The sequence below is a fragment of the Temnothorax longispinosus genome, chromosome 4, assembly GCF_030848805.1.
Source record: "Temnothorax longispinosus isolate EJ_2023e chromosome 4, Tlon_JGU_v1, whole genome shotgun sequence".
Classification (NCBI taxonomy): domain Eukaryota; kingdom Metazoa; phylum Arthropoda; class Insecta; order Hymenoptera; family Formicidae; genus Temnothorax; species Temnothorax longispinosus.
In genome coordinates, this window is record NC_092361.1 from 18,324,799 (window position 1) to 18,344,006 (window position 19,208).

The window sequence follows — 19,208 nt, forward strand, 5'->3', positions numbered from 1 at the left end:
CACGTTACCTGAGTGTCAAAGTATATGTCTATAGAGATAACATTACGAGTCCATGTCGTATATGTATATGTAATACAGATGTAATATTGCGAGATCAAAGTTTACCGTGATTCACGTACGATATGCAATGATGATTTGGCACAACGCTAAGTACATTTGTCTCACGTCTTTTACAATGCTGCGTACAACGATCAACCAAAGTGTCCGGAAATTCGGTGCCAATGCGCCTTCCACGATAAAATGCAACCGACTGGAAGGAAAAGTCGCGATCGTGACTGCATCCACAGAGGGGTATTGTGAATATACTTATAATATTTTTAACATTAATTTGAATGCTCCGCGCGATATGTATAAACATTCGTCCTGAGGAACTCGATCCTAAGGAATTTTTTCTCATTTACTAACACGAAAATCAATTATAACATAGTATAGTTGACGTCTACTTTTTTGATTGTTTATGAATTCTGTAATCTTAGGTTATGATCTTTGAATCTTCACAGAATAGGCTTTTCCATAGCGAAACGTTTAGCCCAGGAAGGCGCTAAGGTAATGATCAGTAGCCGCAAGGAATCGAACGTGAAGCAGGCCGTGGAGGAACTCAAGTCCGAGGGTTTGCAAGTCGCTGGTACCGTCTGCCACGTAGGAAAAGCAGAGGACAGGAAAAATCTGTTTGAAAAAGTAAAAGAGATAATAACGAATCATTACTTTCTTTGGGAAAAGTTTACATCCTCATTTTCATAACTTTTTCAATTATAGACTGTATCGTCGTCTAATTATTATTAACATGTCAAAGAAGTAAGTTATAAGGTTGTGAAAAATTACAGACCAAAGCTGACTTTGGAGGGTTGGATATTTTGGTGTCTAACGCAGCTGTTAATCCAACAGTCGGCTCAGTATTGGATTGCTCTGAAGAAGTGTGGGATAAGATTTTCGACGTCAATGTCAAATGTACATTCCTGCTGATGAAGGAGTCTTTGCCGCTTCTTAAATGCAGCAAATCGCCTTCCATCATCATTGTTTCTTCAATCGCTGGATATGTTCCTTTTAGCGTGAGTCAAATTAAAGATGCTTGGATTAATATCTTTTTCTTTCTATTAAATATTTAAATATTAATGTCATTATCAACTTCTTCCAGTTACTGGGCGTATATTCAATTAGCAAAACTGCTTTATTGGGCCTGATTAAAGCTGCTATGGCCGAGCTTGCGAACGATGGGATCCGTATAAACGGCATCGCGCCGGGAATAATAAAGACTAAATTTTCGAAACCGGTATTTTTCTACAATTATTTTAAAATTATATGCGATTCTCTGTCAAAGTTATATTAAAGAAATATAAATTATTTCTTAATTTAATTTTTAATTTTGTGAGCCTTTTAAATTATAAATTATTATATTTTTATGTATGTATTATAATCTCGTACATAAATTTATTACATTATTTTTAGTTGTACGAGACGGAAGGCGCGCACGAACTTTCCAAAATGCAAAGTAGCATGAGAAGACTCGGAATGCCGGACGAGATTGCAGGCGTAGCTGCATTTCTAGCAAGCAACGACGCTTCTTATATTACCGGCGAGACCATGATAGTGAGTGGTGGATCAAATGCAAGGCTCTAAATCACTTTACAATAACATATCGTTTAATATATTGTATATATACGTATATGCGTGTGCATAAATGAAAATGTTTTTTTATAGAATTTTTTTGAAAAATTGTATATATCTATAAGTTAAGTTTGGTGTACTTATATTAGTATACGTTGAAAAATTGTAAGAAATATTACGCGAAGAGAACGTAAAGTAAAAACTAAAGTTATATATTCATTATAAATAATTCGATTTGTTTTCCTCAACCTGTGCATTAGCATTGCGTGTGCATTTGTTTTATTTCAAAGTACATACATAATGTAAATGTATGTACTTTGAAATGAAACAAATGCACAATGTATATTCAGGATTACACAAATGTTGCACTTAATTACTCACATATATCGGACATAATTTTTTAACGAAATTTTCTTGTACATACATATATCTATAAGTTTGCACTAACTTGGTGTACTTATACCGTGGAGAAATTGCAAGAAGTATTTCATGAAGAAAATGTAAAGTAAAAACCAACGAAGTTATACGTTCATTATAAACAATTCGATTTATTTCCCTCATTCTTTTCGAAGCATAAGCATTGCGTGTGTATTTAAAGTATCAGGATCATAAAAATGTTTTAAAAACATGAATTTACGCCATATTCGGGTCTCCTATTTCGCACGCAAATATTCGCGCATCATAATTTCATAATTGATTTTTGATTGCAAATTCATGTGTTGAGGCATTTATGACCTCCTTTAAAAAAAAAAAGATCTAATTGAAGGTCGCTTTTTCCCCTGTCGAGCCAACAGTCTATTGGCTGATATGGATTTCCGCGAAACACCGCTCCAATGACGTCACGGAGTCAAGCGGAAAGCCGCGCGCGATTGGCGCGTTACCTCCGACCCAGAAAGAGATCGCCGTCGGAATGAAGCTCGTCGCGAGAACGCGAATAATTTTCCTCTCGTAAGTATCGCGCGATACGTAAAAGCTGCGATTTCATGGACGCTAGAAACCAGCGGCAGCGTCAAGAAAATGTAGTGGGGAAAAAGTTCCGTTGAATTTTGCGGTACGCTAAAAAGCTGAGACGGTCTGAACTTTTTCCCCGACTACATTTTCTTGACATTGCCGCTGGTTTCTAACGTCCATGAAATTGCACCTAAAAAACGCGCGGGTTTCGATGCCGCAATCGGGCCATGTGCGGCGATCATTTCTGACATTTCTCGAGTGACGAGCGTCGTGCCATGTCGTCATCGAGCGTCGCGGCGGCGGGCGGTGCGCGGCGCGCAATGACGTCCGCCGTCCTGACGTCGCGGTCGCGTTTGACGTGAATCGCGCGGCGCGCGCGCGCGCGATCGATTCGTTCGATTCGAGCTCTCGAGCCGCCCGCAGCGCGCGCGGGGCGAGTGTGCGGCGACGGCGACGACGGCGACGACGGCGGCGACACCGTTCGTTAGGGGCGCCGCGCGACCGAGCGAGATCTACACCTCTCTCTCCGCCTCGCTTTTATTTACTCCGCTCCGCGCACACATACCCGCGCGCGCGCGCGCGCGCACGCACGAGAGACGCTGGACACGCTCGCGGCCTCGCGCTCGCGCTCGCTCTCTCGGACTCTCTCCCTCCCGCGGAATTGATAAACATGGCTGTCGTGCTTTGTGATGATTATCAGCGCGAGTTTGTGCGGCCGAGTGTCGCGCCGAGTGACCGCGAGTAATATGGATGAGGGACGCCAGTCCCGGAGACCCAGGTAACGACGACGCCGAGAGCACTGCGTCCCTCCCTCGCTCTTCCCCTCCCCCCGTACTTCCTCCGCCGTCGTCGTCGTCGTCGAGCGAGAATCCGTGGATTCCCCGCTCGACGGCGGGTGTTGTTTGCAAGTACGCGACTCGCCATCGCTCACCCCGTTCGCGCGATCCTCGACCTGTATCGCGAGCGTTTCCTATTTTTCGTTTCCTTCCTCTCTCCCCTTCCCTGCTCCCCTGCGACCGCGAAGGTGAGTGAACCTGCTGCTCGCGCGTCACGTATATCGCTTGGCTGCACGGCCCGTCACGCGTTATTTGCGCTCGCACGGCCTGACACCGTCGTGCCTCATTAGACGGGGAAGCTCCCTGTCGAGGAAACGTGCGTGTCTCACGGCACCGATTTCCGCGATCCTCGCTGGATGTCCGAGCTGTCCTTTTCCCCCGCCTCCGTGGTCGCGTAGCGTTACCTCCCGGGGAACGCTCGTCGGGATCTGTCGCTATGCACTCTCGATACGTCAAATCTCGTCGACTCGGAGCTCTGGAGTTCCGTTTGTGCACGTTACTTATCCATGCTGTCTCAACCACGCAAGCACCATTTGTACATTCAAATCGGAATCGGAGCAAGATCGGCAAATTTAAATGTGTTTAACGTCAGTACTTGACGACGTGTTTTCTAATGTAGCTACAATTTGCTTGAACTAAAATGTCCTGCTTGCATAAACATGGGTCTCACGTTTGTAATCTTAAGTAAAACATTTGGGTAGGCAAATGCAAACATGGTTTTGAAATGGGGACAAATATTTAGTGACTATAACGCCATATCTGTATCCAATTTCATGACTAGATAGCTGTTTATTAGAAAAGAAGGTATAATTATATGTAGACAGTTATAAGAGATGTGTGAGAAGCTATAAATAAGACATTGATATTAATATGTCACGCATAGATTATTTATCTTTGCATTTGTCTCCAACCTAATAATTTTGCTCTAAAATCTTATATATTGTTACATTAAATTGCCTATAAATCTTTACCGCTAATATGTGCTACACTTATTTGTTTTAGGCTGTCGTCTGGGTGAGCAATGAATGTACTTCGTATTTTGACACCGTGTGTGTTACAACGCAGACGCATAAGGGGTATAGATAATACCGATAAAAGGGACTCCTGGTTCATGAGAAGACAGCTTGGAGATGCCTCTCACATGACACATAGAATGGGTGCTTCTGCATCATCAAGCATCACCAGTGTAGGTGGAGATTCGGTCCAAGCAGCCAGACTCTCGGCGTCAAGTAGTCCGGAACAACATGGCATTGCAGTTAGGTACATATTATCAACGTTTTATACAATTTGCAATATTCGTAATGTCATTTTGCTTAGCGTTTAAGTTTTTAAATAATAAAATATTTAGTTCGTGTTTTACGAAGCGTGTAAAGCGCTTTGAACAATGACTATCTTTAAGAGTATTATTTCAAATAGGAAATGCAGAGAAATAATGAGTTTAAACAGTAAAAGTAATATGCTGTATCATATTTTATAATATATAAGTAGATAACGATTCATAGATGAGAGTTATAGATTTGATCGCGCATCAAACTTTCTATAGTTGTTTATTCATGTATAGAGAGAAAAAGAAGAAGATGACAGGATTTGCGACGCTGCGCAAGAAATTTATTAGGAGACGCCGCTCCTCTAAAGCGTGTGATCATGGTAGAATTATTAGAGACCTGGTGTCCACATGGAGTCACTTAGAAGCGACCGCTTTGCTTGAAGAGTATGAGGCGTTAGCTGCGTTGAAAGATCTTCATGTTCAAGCCGAATTAGCCAGACCGCCAGCTGCTACTTTTAAGCAAGATCTGTCGATGTTATATGATTACAAACATTGCTCCGATGTGGATCTTGTATATAGAGGAGCGTGTTTTCCCGTTCATAGAGCCGTGCTTTCCGCCAGATGCCCATACTTTAGGGATTTGTTGGCTGGTTGTCCTGGTATGTATTTTAACGATAGTTTACATTTCTTTTATAATTTGAAAATTAATATTAAACGAGATGCTGTTATATTGTTCACGCATTATATGTATATTTCATAAAAAAAATTGCAGGATATGGTGCTAGAATATGTTTGGAGCTACGGACTCCGCATCTCGAGGTGCAGATGTTCTCAGCGTTATTACGATATCTTTACACTGGTGATATTTGTCCGCACGATGCGACTTTGGAAGCGAACCTACTCCGGCGACTCGGAGAAGAGTTCGGAACTCCAAATCCACTGGAGCATGATCTCAGATATTTGCTGGATACCGGTGATTATGCGGACGCCGCTCTCGTATTCACATCGGACAGTGATTATCAAAGACCGGATAGTGGAAGTTCGGAGTACGGATTTCGCCCCAAATTAGAGCTGCCATGTCACAAAGCGATACTTTCCGCAAGATCTCCTTTCTTCAGAAATTTAATACAAAGACGGACTAGATCGGGCGAGGATCATACAGAAAGGGCGCTTCACATACCTACTAGAATAGTGTTGGACGAAAGCGTGATACCTAAACGATATGCCAGAGTATTGCTACATGCTGTGTATCTAGATACCGTTGACTTGTCATTGATACTGAGAGGAAGCGGTTGTGGAAATAGTGCTGGTAGTTTGGGAGAGGTAAGAAAATCTTATCATAGAAATATTCCGTACATTACGTGATATACGTTAATTTTATACGTTAATACTTTTGTTTAAATTTGCAGGTTCAAGCTCTGACACATACGGGCCGAATGCGACCAAGCCCATTAGAGGAAGCGATGGAATTGTATCAGATTGGACGGTTTCTCGAGCTTGATATATTATCGCAAGGCTGCGAGGATCTTATTTTAGAGTATCTCACCTTGGAATCACTACCGACTGTTCTCAAGTAAATCTGATTACTAATAGATCTTTTACAACTATTATAAATTAGATTGTTACTAAAAAAATTATATTACGTGCAGGTGGGGCAGTCAACCTCATGGATCAGCATGGGTGCACAGACAAGCGTTGCATTACTTAAGGGAGGAATTTCAGCCAATTGCTTCGTCCTCGATTCTTCATCAGTTAGATCACGCCCACTTAGCGAATGTTTTACAGAGCCATTTTTTACAAGCGAGCGAACTTGAAGTACTGCAGGCAGTGCTCAAGTGGGGCGAACACGAATTAGTACGTCGAATGGAGGATCGGGAACCTAATTTGCTTAGCCATACTGTGCACTCGGTGACGAGAAAGGGTATTAAGAAACGAGATCTCAGCGACATCGAATTGCGGGAAATACTAAGTGAACTTTTGCCGCTTGTCAGAATAGATCATATATTGCCGCCGAATAGCGAAGCATTAGCACAGGTATATTTCTCACAAAACATTTTTAAATTATTTAAAAGTAAATATATTTCTTGTTAATATATACATATTTTTTTATATTGATAATTTAGGCTATTAGGAGAGGACTGGTTTCAACCCCACCAAGTCACATGATAGGAGACGAAAGAGATAATTTGAGGGTGAATGCTTGGATAAGAGGTGGAAAGAAAAATGGATTTTTTGTGCGACCAAGGCTATTTATGCCGTATTACGAAGAAATCAAGGTGATAATATATATAATACATGGTTTTCAAAACCAGAAACATATTAATGACAATGGAATATACTAACGAAAACTATGTTTATTCGATATTAGTCTTTGGTGGAAGAACAAATGATTCAGGAAGCTGACCTAGTGAGATTACGAAGACCGCGATACGTAGCGGATATACCAGATGCGCTGTACATGGTTGAGGAGAAACCGAGAGCTATGGGTACCGCTGGTGTTGATGTTCTTGCAGCTGCATTTCCAGGTATTGCAACATTAAATTATTATCTATTTTATATAGCTAAAACTGATATTGTAAACTTAACTTTTATATATATCCATTCGACATAAAAATACAGACAACCTTATAATAAGAAAGTGAGAATGCTCCAATAATAAATTCAATATAAACTTTTAATATCAATCAATCAAATAGTGGATGGAAAATTGATAAAAGGAAAAATAATAGGCTTAACTTATAATTGATGTAAAATAAAAGGTCTAATTCGATTGTTATAGTACCAGACTCTGCAACAATGGCCGCAATGCTGAAACGAGAGCAGAAATTGAAACAATCGCCCAGTTGTCAACGAGCCATAAGTTTGCCGCTTTCTTCGCGACACGAAATTAATCGGCAAGTGCGACTGCGCGTTGTCAGGGAGTTTAACTTACCCGATACTGTGGCCGATCTTCTCGAAGTAAGTATTTTCTATGTTACTGCTTGCTTCTAAATAGTTTGCAATTTATAAAAATAACAATAATAGTAATAAAACGTGCATAATAATACATCCACGTTGCATGAGTAAATTGAGACCAGGAAAAATCAATATGAAAATACGAAACGGGAGATAAGAGATTTCTGAGACGATTAAACCATAATGTAGCGTTCCTTTTATTAATCTCGAGTGCCGTGTGCGTGATCCGTAAATGTTGTTACGAATGAGTGCCATAAAACCTTAGAAACGTATACCAGCATAACATTCTGAAATATCTTCAAGAAGAATTTAAATACATTCGTACGAAGTTAAATACATTTTACAGATAATTATTTTGTGGTTGAGTAAACTGTGAATAAAGACAGATAATGACTGTTTCATTGTACACATATTCTAAATTTTTATTTATTAATAATCATGTACATATGAAGCACTACTTTAAAATTTACAATATTTACATAAGCGTCATTAATTTCTATATTTTTACATTAAAGCCTACTTGTTTATGATACGTTTTTTTGCGACTTAAAAAATGTTATATCTAAAATATCATTAAAAATATCAGTCGCATTTTTTAGCATTGTGACGGATAAATTGCACATTGTGTGTGTGTTAATATTTCTATAAAAAATCTAACAAAAAATTATTGACTTAGTAAAATTAACTGTCTTTCGTTAGCTTTGGTCCTTATTTTTATTATATAATATTATCTAGTGTATTATCTTGTCTTATTATATTGTATAATATTGTCTGGAAACTTTTATCACATGTTTACATATAATTTTAGCGCGATCCTATGAATCTATCTATCAATATTTTTTTACAGTAATTATTCTTATACCAAGATAAGACTTTTTTCTAAAAAATTCATTTGTTACGGGCACAATTTTGCGTCTAATCAATTCACGAGCCATCCCTTCTGATCGAATATAGATAAAATGTGCAACATCTTCTGTTTATAATTATCATCATCGATCCCACCTGTGAAAACTAATTCATCCGCCGTTTCGGTTGCCGTTTGTGAAACGGAGCCACGCGCCGCTTGTATCACTTGCACCATCATGATGCACTGGCTAAATTTGACGGGTGCACACTGATTCAATTGCTCCATAAATTGGCCCTTGGGAAACGCGTTTGTGTCTACATTCAGCGATTTTAAGCTCTCGATGAAAGAATCGTAATAAAAGTCAATCATGTCATCAAGATGATTGTCGAGTATCTCCTTCCGGGAACTCGATATGAGGAAAAATATGAGGTCGTTTACACCGTAGTTGTAGGTCGTCAATTGAAAGTCCACAATTTTCATATTGATCGGCCTGCCCGACTCGTCGTATTTGAACATCATGTTATTTACCCAGAAATCACCGTGCACCAGTGTCGCCCAAGGTTCTTCCAGCGTTATGTCATCCTTAAGTCCGTATTCGAGCGTCTTCTCGATTCTATCCAGATAAACATTCGCTTCTTTCATACTTTTATAATCGTTGTGCGCTTTCTGTACCATATCTAAGGCGCCGTTCATCGCAGCCTCGCTCAGGGGGTACCCTAGACAGGGTAGCACCGTTTTCTCGAAGAATTCGGGTCTCTTGAGCTTCAGACCGATCGTTATGGCGTGCAGCTTAGCTAAATGGGCGATCGCAAAGTCCATGTGCTCCTTGTCCAGACCTGCAATACGGTCTTGCGTCGTATAATCGTGACTCTTGAGATTTTCTAAGACGATGGCGGCCTGCTCATCGAAACACTGCGGATCTCGCAAGCCTAATCTGCCGCCTAAAAATTGCGGCACGATGACGCTTAGGGCTTCCCGAGGGATCCCGCTTTCGTTTTGCAACTTTAAAAATTCAGGTGCCACCATGCTATAAAATTCCAGTTCCTTCTTGAACGTTAGCGGACTGTCGAACAAATCTAGCAAGTACGCCGATTTTGGTGGTAGTTTCACAACCACGTTTAGAATTCTCTTCTTATCATTCTGTTCGACGTTGATAGTGACGGCCAGTATTACGCTACCGAAGTTCTCTCCCGGATCTGTTAAATGCTTCCATTCCACATCGTGTATACGAAAATTGGGGCCACACGTTTGCATTAACAATGCGTCCAGATTTTTAACAGGGAGCGTGTCGAGCGATGATTGCGTTTTCCTAACAGAAGAAAGCCTCATATTACAGAGTTATTATTTCAACGAGTTATTATTTCAATACTAAAACGTATAATTATTAGCATGTAATTATATTGTCTGACTATAATTGTGCGACTATAATCATGTAAAAATATAGATTATATGGAATTATTATGAAATTAAGTAATTGACATACATTGTACTGTATTTGCTATGTAGAATTTCTTGGAAACTGGGATTAAGTCTTCTTTTACGTAGATTGGATGTTGTCTAGTCGTCAATATCATATATCTTGGGACTCTTAGGCTGTAAAATAAATTTCTTTTAAACTAAAACTCAGAAATAATTAAGATAAGTGATACTATTATTTATTTCAATCAATCTTGATTTAATCCACTAAAATTCGGTAATTTTTATATTATGTTACTAAAACTTTTTAATTAGACCGCTTGAATTTAATTGAACGGTTTTACGTGACAAAAATTATACAAAATGTAAGCAAATTATAGCTACAAGCTTTAGGATTGATAGAATTTACTGAAAAAAAGATATTAATATATATTTGGAGAAATTAGATTTAGATATTTAATAAATTTAATTTAATAGCTTGATTAATTCAGATTTATCAAATATACATAGAATTAATACCTCTGACTAATCATAGAATTGATATTTCCACATGCAGCACGGTATTAGCGACTACTAGATAATTTTGGGGAAGGGACACGTGTTACGGATTATGAACTGTTATGGGTCATACATTATTTCAATTTACTCAAAATGCCAATTCGGATTTAGTGCCGGAGTGGATTTGTATCAAAACAAGTAGTCAATATATTGAATTTGATTTCGATTTAATAACGATCATAAATCAATTCTTTTTCCAAATTTTGTGTTTGACACTTTTTCTCTCCGCATGACTTTTGTCCCATTTTTAATAAGAAAATTACAGATTTATTGAAAGAGACTTTCAAATGAGTAGCCATAATTTTGAGTATTTGTTACGATAAAAATGATCTTATAAAGAATTAATTTAGAAATTAATTTACAAATTGAAAAATTATAGAATAATTATAACTTTCGGCTATATGATAAGATTTATTTTTTTATTTTTTTCCCAATAAATTCTATCGATTCTAAAGAAATTGTACAGTTTACTTACAGCTTTGTAAAACTTTAAGTGTTATTGAGCACGCAGATATCTATCTTCGTAGCACCAATTTCTGTTTGAAAGGATAAAAGATCACCTTATCATTACTGGATACGATTATCTTCGCGTTCTATCTTCGATATAAAGCTGCACATGCATTTTCTACTGCCTAACGTTCGCTCGCGTATATGTTCTAGCATTAACTGTCATTACGTTGTGAAGCGTCGCTATTTTATATCATAGTAGGGAGAGAACTGTCGGTAGGTTCCTCGCCGGCTATGACTCGTTCATGCAAATTCGATTCGTAGATAAGCCAGTAAGTTTTCCTTATCGCTGCTCCGTAAAATGCACTTCGGAATGCAACGGGCATTCGGGGAAACAAGATCATACGTTCGTAACGGCTCGGATTTTGTCACGAATAAATGACGTGGCATTCGATACGCGATTGCCGTGAACTCAGAACAGCAGAACGCGAACGTCACATTATTTTTCACTTACATGGATGCAGGTGCATCGACAGAAACTCGGATGGGCCTTTCTGGCTGGATTAATCGTGAATCGCGGCCAAAGAGCGTACAACCTATTTATAGTGAACTCGCGAAACACACGAGAAACTTTGAGCGTTAAGATAAATGTTGCAGAAACGATGTCAGCGAGTTCGTCCGTGACTAAATTATCCCCCAAAGTGCGTAAACTTTTTTACGATTAGCAACATGCAACTTTGTTAATGTCACGCTGCCTGCTCACGCCATTGCAATACGTTTAAAGCCGCGTTTTCTATCGCGTAGATAACGCTTCGGTTTTTTTTCCCCGATAAAATTAGCGACTAACGTAAACGTCGAAAGATAATAGTCGTCCAGACTTTTATAGCTCGTCGTATTGAGACATTTAATTAACTCGGTGCCCTGTATAATTGCTCGAGTGACTTCGTGATGACTGTGACGACACACTTACGGGCGCAAGCCAACGTTAGCAAGCGACGTTTTATTTCTGGTAATAGCACAAATTTATTTTCGGAAATTGTTACGCGAATAAAGATCTCTATTTACCTCAATTTATTTATTCATTTAGTATCTAAAGTGTTACGTTACATTTTTATTATTCTAAAACACTTTCCTGAATTATTGGTATATGTATTATGTAAAAATATGATTTAATCTAGGAGAAAAAAATGAATAATTAATAAAAATAAACGCATGTATAAAAATAAACGTGCGATCAATATGTATCGTAGTGTATAAATAGTTGTATATAGTTATCGTCGTATGATTAACGTTAGGATCATCAGCTTTTTATACCTTTTCTGGAATATATCTATATCTGATCAATATTGAAGGTATTGAAAATTTGAACGTCAAAAATCACTCGGAATATCCATGACCTACATCCTTATATTTGCAGAGATCCATCAATTTAACGTATTTTCGCGTATAATCGCCATATGCCGATGGGGTACTTCTCTTTGGTTTATTATTCATAGTGAATAATAGTAAATAAATTCGTAGTAAATGTTCGAAGTAAATAACAAGCTAAGAATAAAAAGTTATTATAGGAAAATTTCCCTCGGTATTAAACTGGCCGATTTAGCAATAATTGATAAGTTATTGGACGGCAATTGCAATCTTCGAAGAAGTTGAATGATATTGATAAAAAAAATGACGACAAAAAAAGATGCGGAAAACTGAAGACAACGCGTGTCTCTTTTTTTTCTGCACGTTATTATGTCATGATCGGTCAATAATCACATAATCGTGTGTCGTATTGGCGATGATTATTTCTCGCTAATAGGCTTAATCACGCTTCCACGCGTATGCAAATGTGTCCTTAGCACGGAAGATGCAGCGTGTTCCGTAAGATTAAAGGTATCTTCCAGGTTCTCATCCCACGAAAGCATTGACGAATTAATATTTACTCCTAGATAGCATAGTGTTATTTAACTTTACGCGCACGCTCCAGATTTCTCACACTTTCTTCCATCCTCGAGTTCTTTGGCTAATTCGGGATTCTTAGTGAAAATTTCGTTGCATTGCGATCTCCTTCGATATCGTTTCAACGCTCACCGTGAAATATCTTTGTAACTCAAGGTAGCTCAAATTAAAATTTTTAAAATTTCAATTAAATCAGAATAATAAAATATGATATCCAAATATCACTCTTGACTTGCAAATATAAATGATGCATATCTATGTATAACGCCAGATATAACTGCAGGCCACAATATTATTCTTCAAGTGACAACCGACTTTTTTGGCACACAATTTTTCTTGAAAACAATTAATACGTCGGATTACTCTTCGAACCGAGACAAAACAAGAAAGAAAAATTATCGATGTCTGTTCGCGATATTGCTTACCCCTTCTGCTATTAATCGATTTGATTGTTGCATCACTATTGTATGCGCATAAATGACTACGTGATCGAGATGACACAATCGTGGTCGTAACAATATAAGCAGGTGTCGCGAATTAATTCAAATCGCAAGAAGAACTTGCATGCCAGACACGATCTCAGCAGCTGCACATACAGCGAAGTTTATAGCTCATAGAACTCGGAAGTAATATGGTTATTTTCCGCGTGAAGCTTAAGGTTGTATTGTAAACATACGCGGGAAGAATTGATACACTTACTCGTGTCAAACAGTTTTAAGAATCTCTCGAGCTATTAAGTGATTCTATTCGAAAACTTATAGCTGTGTATGACGTATATTAAACTATTTACGCACGACAGAATATTTCATCAGCATTAAGACTCTTCTCAAGGTAGAAGATATTTCTTGTGTTCAACGTGCTCGTTATGCAAAACAATAATTTCAAAACAAGGAAGTCCGTTTGATTTTTTGTTTTTCGCTCAAAAGCGGCCGAAGCGCAATTAGGTGGGGATTGGATTTTACATTGAGCACGCTAAACACGTTCGTAAATGAAGTTTGAAACGTATTTCATATTAAAATCACATCTGTATTCACTACTCATACGCGCGCTAGCCGTTCGCCAATTCTTATCGTCCGAGCACAGTTCTGCCCTTTTTCAGCTGCCCGATATCGCTATCAATATTATATAATCACTTTTGCGTTGCATAAACGAATAGCTAGTTATCTCGCAGTCTCCAATGTTATAGATCTATTTTAAGGGCAAAATAAACGAGAGGAAAATCGGGATTTTCGCATGTTACGTAACACGTCTTAGGTACCGGCGTTTATTTCGAGTGACAATTAAATTTTTTGCCGCGTCACGAAATCGCTGAAAAACATCCATCAAGATGTCGCGTTTAACATGACTGGGAGTTTCTATACGCGGTTTGACACTACATTGATATTTTAATTATAATCCATGTTCGTTAAATTCGACGCTTTTGGGGGTGAGCGTAAAAGTTTACGCGCCAATCGTGTATTATTTTATTTAAGAGCCCTCATTTCGAACCCCCAGTCGGAATAAACGATAGGAAAAAGTTTTATTATTACATAATCGCGTATTAACATTCACATTCGGTCTATCGATTACGTATTTTGCATATGTTACTATTAATGAGCACGTCATTTACCTTAACACCGATAGAGCGAGACGCAATCAGAGCACATTCACCAAGAATGCGATGTCATCGGCGTGACGTTGATGAATTCGTAACACGTGTGTAACCCGAAGCGGAGCTAGACGTCAAACTCTTGTTTCTGTTTTCCTCCGTTTTTTTGCAGCGTGCTGGCCTCGTGCACCGCGCGGTGGCGTGTAGATTTTGCACAGCACTTTGTCAGCGCAATTCGCGACTAACGTCGCGAGGAGACGCTGGTCGCTGTTAAACTTTGCCTCTTATTTCTCCCCCTTTTTCCGCGCCGTAGTTCGCATTATCTGCGTTTGCTAACGAGTAACGCGGCATTAGACGCGCGCGATAGAGACAACGTGCGGTACAACGAGCGCCAGTGATCTGAGATGATACGTGACGCGAGATGCGCATTTTGTCTCAATGCAATGAGATGCAAACATTGCGAACGAGTCCTCGAGAGGTATCCTTCCTCTTCGTGAAACTGCGATTTTTCAAACAGCCACGATGTCAAGATTTCTCAATGTCCACGGTCATATGTTGATAGCTTTATCAAGATGCTTTAATCTACAAAAATAATTCGGTGGATTAATAGGAATTTATATTGCGAAAAAACAATTTTTTTTCGCTAGAAGATCAATTTCAAATATATTTCTTTCTGTCGCTTTTCATTTTTTACCGGCAAAAATAAAAACTCATTCTGCATTTTTTACAAAAATAGAAATTGATTTTTTCATAAAAAGAATTTCTGTCAATTTTTTTTTAAGGCTTTCAAGTGACTTCAAGACGACGGAACAAAACACTTCGTTATATGCCATGTTGACTAAACGCTATGTTGACATTGAAGATCGTAGTTATATAACTCGCAAAATTTCTTTCGTTATCGATAGATTATTTCTTAATGATACTGAAACACTTACGATCTGTATTGTTACATTATTTATATTTACGTAACGCGAACGCGTAGCGGTGTAGCTGACTTTCGATATCGCGTACTTGAATTAGCGAAAACCACGAGCGGTATCATCACGCTCGAACGATGAAACGGTGTGTGCAATCGATGCAAATAGAAAAAACATAGATATACATGCAAATGGAAAAAACATAGATACAGGGAATAGACATATAGAGAAGGAATATACCGCAATATGTTTTATTTTTGTTTCTTATTGTTTTATTCCTTTTATTCGTAAAATGTTAGTGGCGAAGCAACGCTTTCACAACATAGTTTACAATTATAACACAAATAAAATCTTTATCCAGTATGTTATTTTTAATTAACAGAAGTTGTTTTTTTCTCTCAGCGAGATAGGTCTTACGAATATGTCACATTTTTTGCATTTTTCACGCTGAGTTCTTATTGACGACACGAACGAGACGTGTAAAATGATATCCTGAGGAGCGGCAGTTCACCAAAAATAATTTATCTTGATGTCCTGCTTTAAATGTCACATGGTTTGTATACGGCGATAGGTATACGCGCCGCGGTATCGCACTGGGGGTGACAAGCGGATGAATCATATGAAACGACACTTGTGTGACTACTGCCAATCGGATGAAACGCATGCAATCTCTACAGTGTTATGTGCAGCATTATGCGGGAATAAACGCAGAGACGTATTATCAAATACGTGCGGATTGTTGCATCACCGCGGCGCTCGGTACTATAGGTAGAATGACGCGAATCAGGATAAACGCATTACACAAATCTGAGTATGCCCGAAAATTATTTCCGTCCATCTCTAAAACAATGGAAGTTTTACATAATAATTTATTAAATAGATTTAATCCTAATCCGTAGAGAATAAAAATATTTTATTCGCTTATACTTTTGCTCGCTGTAATAATTAATTATAAACGCTGTAAATAAATAAAGAAATAATTTATAATTTAGCGGATAAAAAAGATTTAAGAGTTTAATGTATGTAATCTAGAATTTAATATATTTTAGATATGGATGTGCGTGAAGAGGAATAAAATTTAATTTTTGATCGTCGTTTTTTCCTGTTACGAATGTCAAAAAAAAAATTATTGAACGTGTTTCATATCGAAAGTCAGCTTACACCGCATGCGTTAGCGTAATAATGTAACAATATAATAAATAATTGTAAATTGAGTATCATTACGAAATAATGTATCGATAACGAAAGAGATAATTTCAGAATTTTCGCAAGTTGTGTAACTACTAATATAACCACAGTCTTCAATGCCACACAGCGTTTAGTTCAAATGTCATGTAACCGAGTATTTCGTTTCGTCGTCTTGAAGTCATTTCAAAGCTTAAAAATATAAAAATAAAAGTAGAAAAAAAAGACAGAAATTGTTTTTACGAAGGAATCAATTTCTATTTTTGTAGAAAATATAGGGCGAGTTTTTATTCTCGTCGATGAAAAATAAAACAGGTAGCCCACGGAGGATCTTTTTACACGTTTACACATACGCCGCGAATATGAAACATTATATACGGTTTAAAATTATGCACGTTAATGCCGTCGCACGTACGTGCTTGTCAGTGCAATGTATTATCGTCGTGCGCGATGACATAACGTTTCTAACGTGTCAAAACAACATTATGTACGTGACAAGAGAACTTTGGAGATCGCTTTAAAAAATTCCATTTAATCTCCGTTTAATCCCGATAAGGCAACATTGAAAAGCAATCTCATTACGCTGCAATTTACAGTTCGCGTCGCGTTGTTTATTGTTTTTCAAATGACTCAGATACGCCAGATCGATCCATAAGAAAAATAGATTTCATTGAATAAATCGCCTATCGAGTTCGATAATTAGTTCCGATTATCGCTTCGCTTACGTCTTTATGATCCTAGAAATCAATCGGAGACTCGTTCTTCTCGTGGAGAAAATACGAAATAGTTTAGCACGGTCGCGAGATTGAATGAAATGTATAACGTTGAAGCACAGAAGTTATTAAAAATATTTTTCTCATTGTAACGTTTCTTTCAGGAACATACCGCTTCGTGCTTCGTTATTAACGTTGACAATTACGTTTAATTCTCTCGAGAGTAATTCTAGAGTTAATTGCTCCTAATTGGCGATATGTAACACAATCCTCGTAAACTCCGTGCCAATAGCGTATATACCCATCATTATTTACGAGCTTTGTTTAAAGTTCGGTATCTTGCGATAAGGCTGTTGTTTAACACGTAAACATTATCCTAGATAATATCGCGGAAGTGCTTGGAGGTTCCCTTGTGTGGCATAACAGCTTGATATCATCGCTCCCTGTTTTGATTCATGACGCGACGTAATGATGATTTAATACTTTCCGGGTTAGAAAAGCGACGTAATAGTTTCACACTTTCCGGGTTAACAATATAATCTAGGGAGCGTGTCGGAGAGCCGAAAAAGCGACGAAAGAGCCGCGGGGAGGGAAAAAAGAGCAAAAATCACGTGTAATTGCACGGAAAGAGTACTTTGTCATTCCTCGGGCGAGATTTACGGTCATGTAATATAGCCGCTCAGATGTGTATACGTGTGTATGTGTGGGAAGGAAGGCTTAATGGGAAGACCGGCACTCACGAACAGGTGCGCGGGTTCACCGCGCGCGCGTGAAATAATCGCGCGTGTCGTCGCCGCTCGCTAATTTGCGAGCGGTCGGCATAACGTATGCAAGGCATCGCTTCCCATACGTTCGCTGCATTAATGTGCAGCTCTCCTAGGCAGCGCGTGCGGCACACGTCAATTAGGTCACGGCTCGCGTTCTATTTCGGTAGGTAGGTGGGGAAACACGACCCTCTCGCCCTCTCGGCCCCCGGAGGACGCGAGAGAGAGAGAGCGGAGATTCAGTTTCTGTTCAGAATTCGTTTCGTGGAACCCTCGCTCTCGCCTGGCCCCCCTCTTCTTCCCCCCCCCCCCGATAATGTAAACGTAATCGACTCTAATTCCTCACTTATTTATGCCGTCGTCTATTTACCACGCCATCCCAGCCTCGGGGGTTCTTATCCGATCCCCTCGTCGATGCCCCCCTCCCCTCCTTCGATTAAATATCCACCGGCACACGACACCGCCGACTACGTCCCACAAACCGCGGTCTGTCCCCCTCTCCCTTCTCCCTTTTTTCTCCCTCCTCCCCTCCTCTCCCCCCCGTCTAATCGCGGGGTCTTTCCCCTTCGTGTATTATTCCGAGCTTTTAATGCATCTTTCATCTAGCGGACAGCGCGCGATAAATTGCCGGCGTATCGATTTCAGAACACAGCGTCTTACAGTATGAAAGAGCAAAACGAGCAGAGGATGACAGATATAGAGGACATTGACTCGCCGGGCATGGGTATTCGTGTGAGAACTACCGCCCCGGTGTGTTACGGGAGGAACATGACATTTCCTCGGCCGACTTCGTCTTACGCACATAGGCACGAACTTCCAGCTATAGTGACCGAGGGAGAGAGCTGCAGACTTCTTGCCGAGGTAAGGGACGCGGCGACGCTAACGTATTGCCGTATATTATGCCCGATCTACAATAGCTTACTACAGCTATTGTAGATCGGGCATTACACTTGTTCGTTATTACCTCGGCGCGGGTGACTCTAAAGTCTCGCGTATTTAGACCCACCCCGCGGGCCCACGATGTTCTTAATTAGATCCCCCTCGAGCCTCGGTACCGCAAGACGGGATATTGCGATCTAGTTGGAAAACATAATTACCCGGGTCTTGTTCAATCCCTACTCTTGGTGGCAACCGGGCGATTCTCAGACCGTGGTTATGAAATTGTCTCCCCCTTTGCCCTCCCCCCTGCCTTTTGCGCAGCGGCGCGAGTCTCTT

General features: G+C 39.4%; 3 protein-coding genes across 13 annotated transcripts in view; 2 read left to right on the plus strand and 1 right to left on the minus strand.

Moving 5' to 3' along the window:
- The first annotated feature begins 81 nt into the window (after positions 1 to 81).
- Positions 82 to 1,834, plus strand: Dhrs4 (dehydrogenase/reductase (SDR family) member 4). Its single transcript, XM_071775494.1, has 5 exons — positions 82 to 291; positions 501 to 678; positions 825 to 1,049; positions 1,136 to 1,270; positions 1,447 to 1,834. The coding sequence occupies exons 1-5, from the start codon at positions 128 to 130 to the stop codon at positions 1,615 to 1,617; spliced, it is 873 nt and encodes a 290-aa protein (XP_071631595.1). The 5' UTR covers positions 82 to 127; the 3' UTR covers positions 1,618 to 1,834.
- A 481-nt stretch (positions 1,835 to 2,315) lies between these two features.
- The window catches only part of LOC139811296 (BTB/POZ domain-containing protein 7), a 53,394-nt gene continuing 36,501 nt past the window's right edge, over positions 2,316 to 19,208 (plus strand). For 2 of the 9 annotated variants that reach the window (XR_011731599.1, XM_071775485.1), the window contains exons 1-9: positions 3,005 to 3,334; positions 4,395 to 4,652; positions 4,936 to 5,318; positions 5,432 to 5,982; positions 6,069 to 6,232; positions 6,309 to 6,693; positions 6,783 to 6,935; positions 7,028 to 7,184; positions 7,439 to 7,617. Coding sequence is in view for 8 of the 9 variants with exons in the window: in XM_071775485.1 (XP_071631586.1) it covers positions 4,414 to 4,652; positions 4,936 to 5,318; positions 5,432 to 5,982; positions 6,069 to 6,232; positions 6,309 to 6,693; positions 6,783 to 6,935; positions 7,028 to 7,184; positions 7,439 to 7,617 (2,211 nt within the window). In the remaining variant the exon portion in view is untranslated. Of the gene's footprint in view, positions 2,554 to 3,004; positions 3,335 to 3,418; positions 3,581 to 4,394; positions 4,653 to 4,935; positions 5,319 to 5,431; positions 5,983 to 6,068; positions 6,233 to 6,308; positions 6,694 to 6,782; positions 6,936 to 7,027; positions 7,185 to 7,438; positions 7,618 to 18,638; positions 18,855 to 19,208 lie in introns of those variants that run through there. The other 7 variants (XM_071775479.1, XM_071775481.1, XM_071775477.1 and 4 more) reach the window with 7 other exon arrangements.
- On the minus strand, positions 8,025 to 14,761 carry LOC139811298 (uncharacterized). Of its 3 annotated transcripts, XM_071775489.1 has the most exons (4): positions 14,436 to 14,761; positions 10,911 to 10,971; positions 9,945 to 10,054; positions 8,025 to 9,770 (listed from the first exon to the last, which is right to left on the minus strand). In XM_071775489.1, coding segments are annotated over exons 3-4 (1,239 nt in total). In that variant the 5' UTR covers positions 9,947 to 10,054; positions 10,911 to 10,971; positions 14,436 to 14,761; the 3' UTR covers positions 8,025 to 8,533. The 3 variants fall into 3 exon arrangements, with proteins under 3 accessions (XP_071631590.1, XP_071631589.1, XP_071631592.1); XM_071775488.1 differs by lacking the exon at positions 10,911 to 10,971 and having other exon boundaries at positions 14,436 to 14,760; XM_071775491.1 differs by lacking the exons at positions 10,911 to 10,971; positions 14,436 to 14,761 and adding an exon at positions 10,996 to 11,306.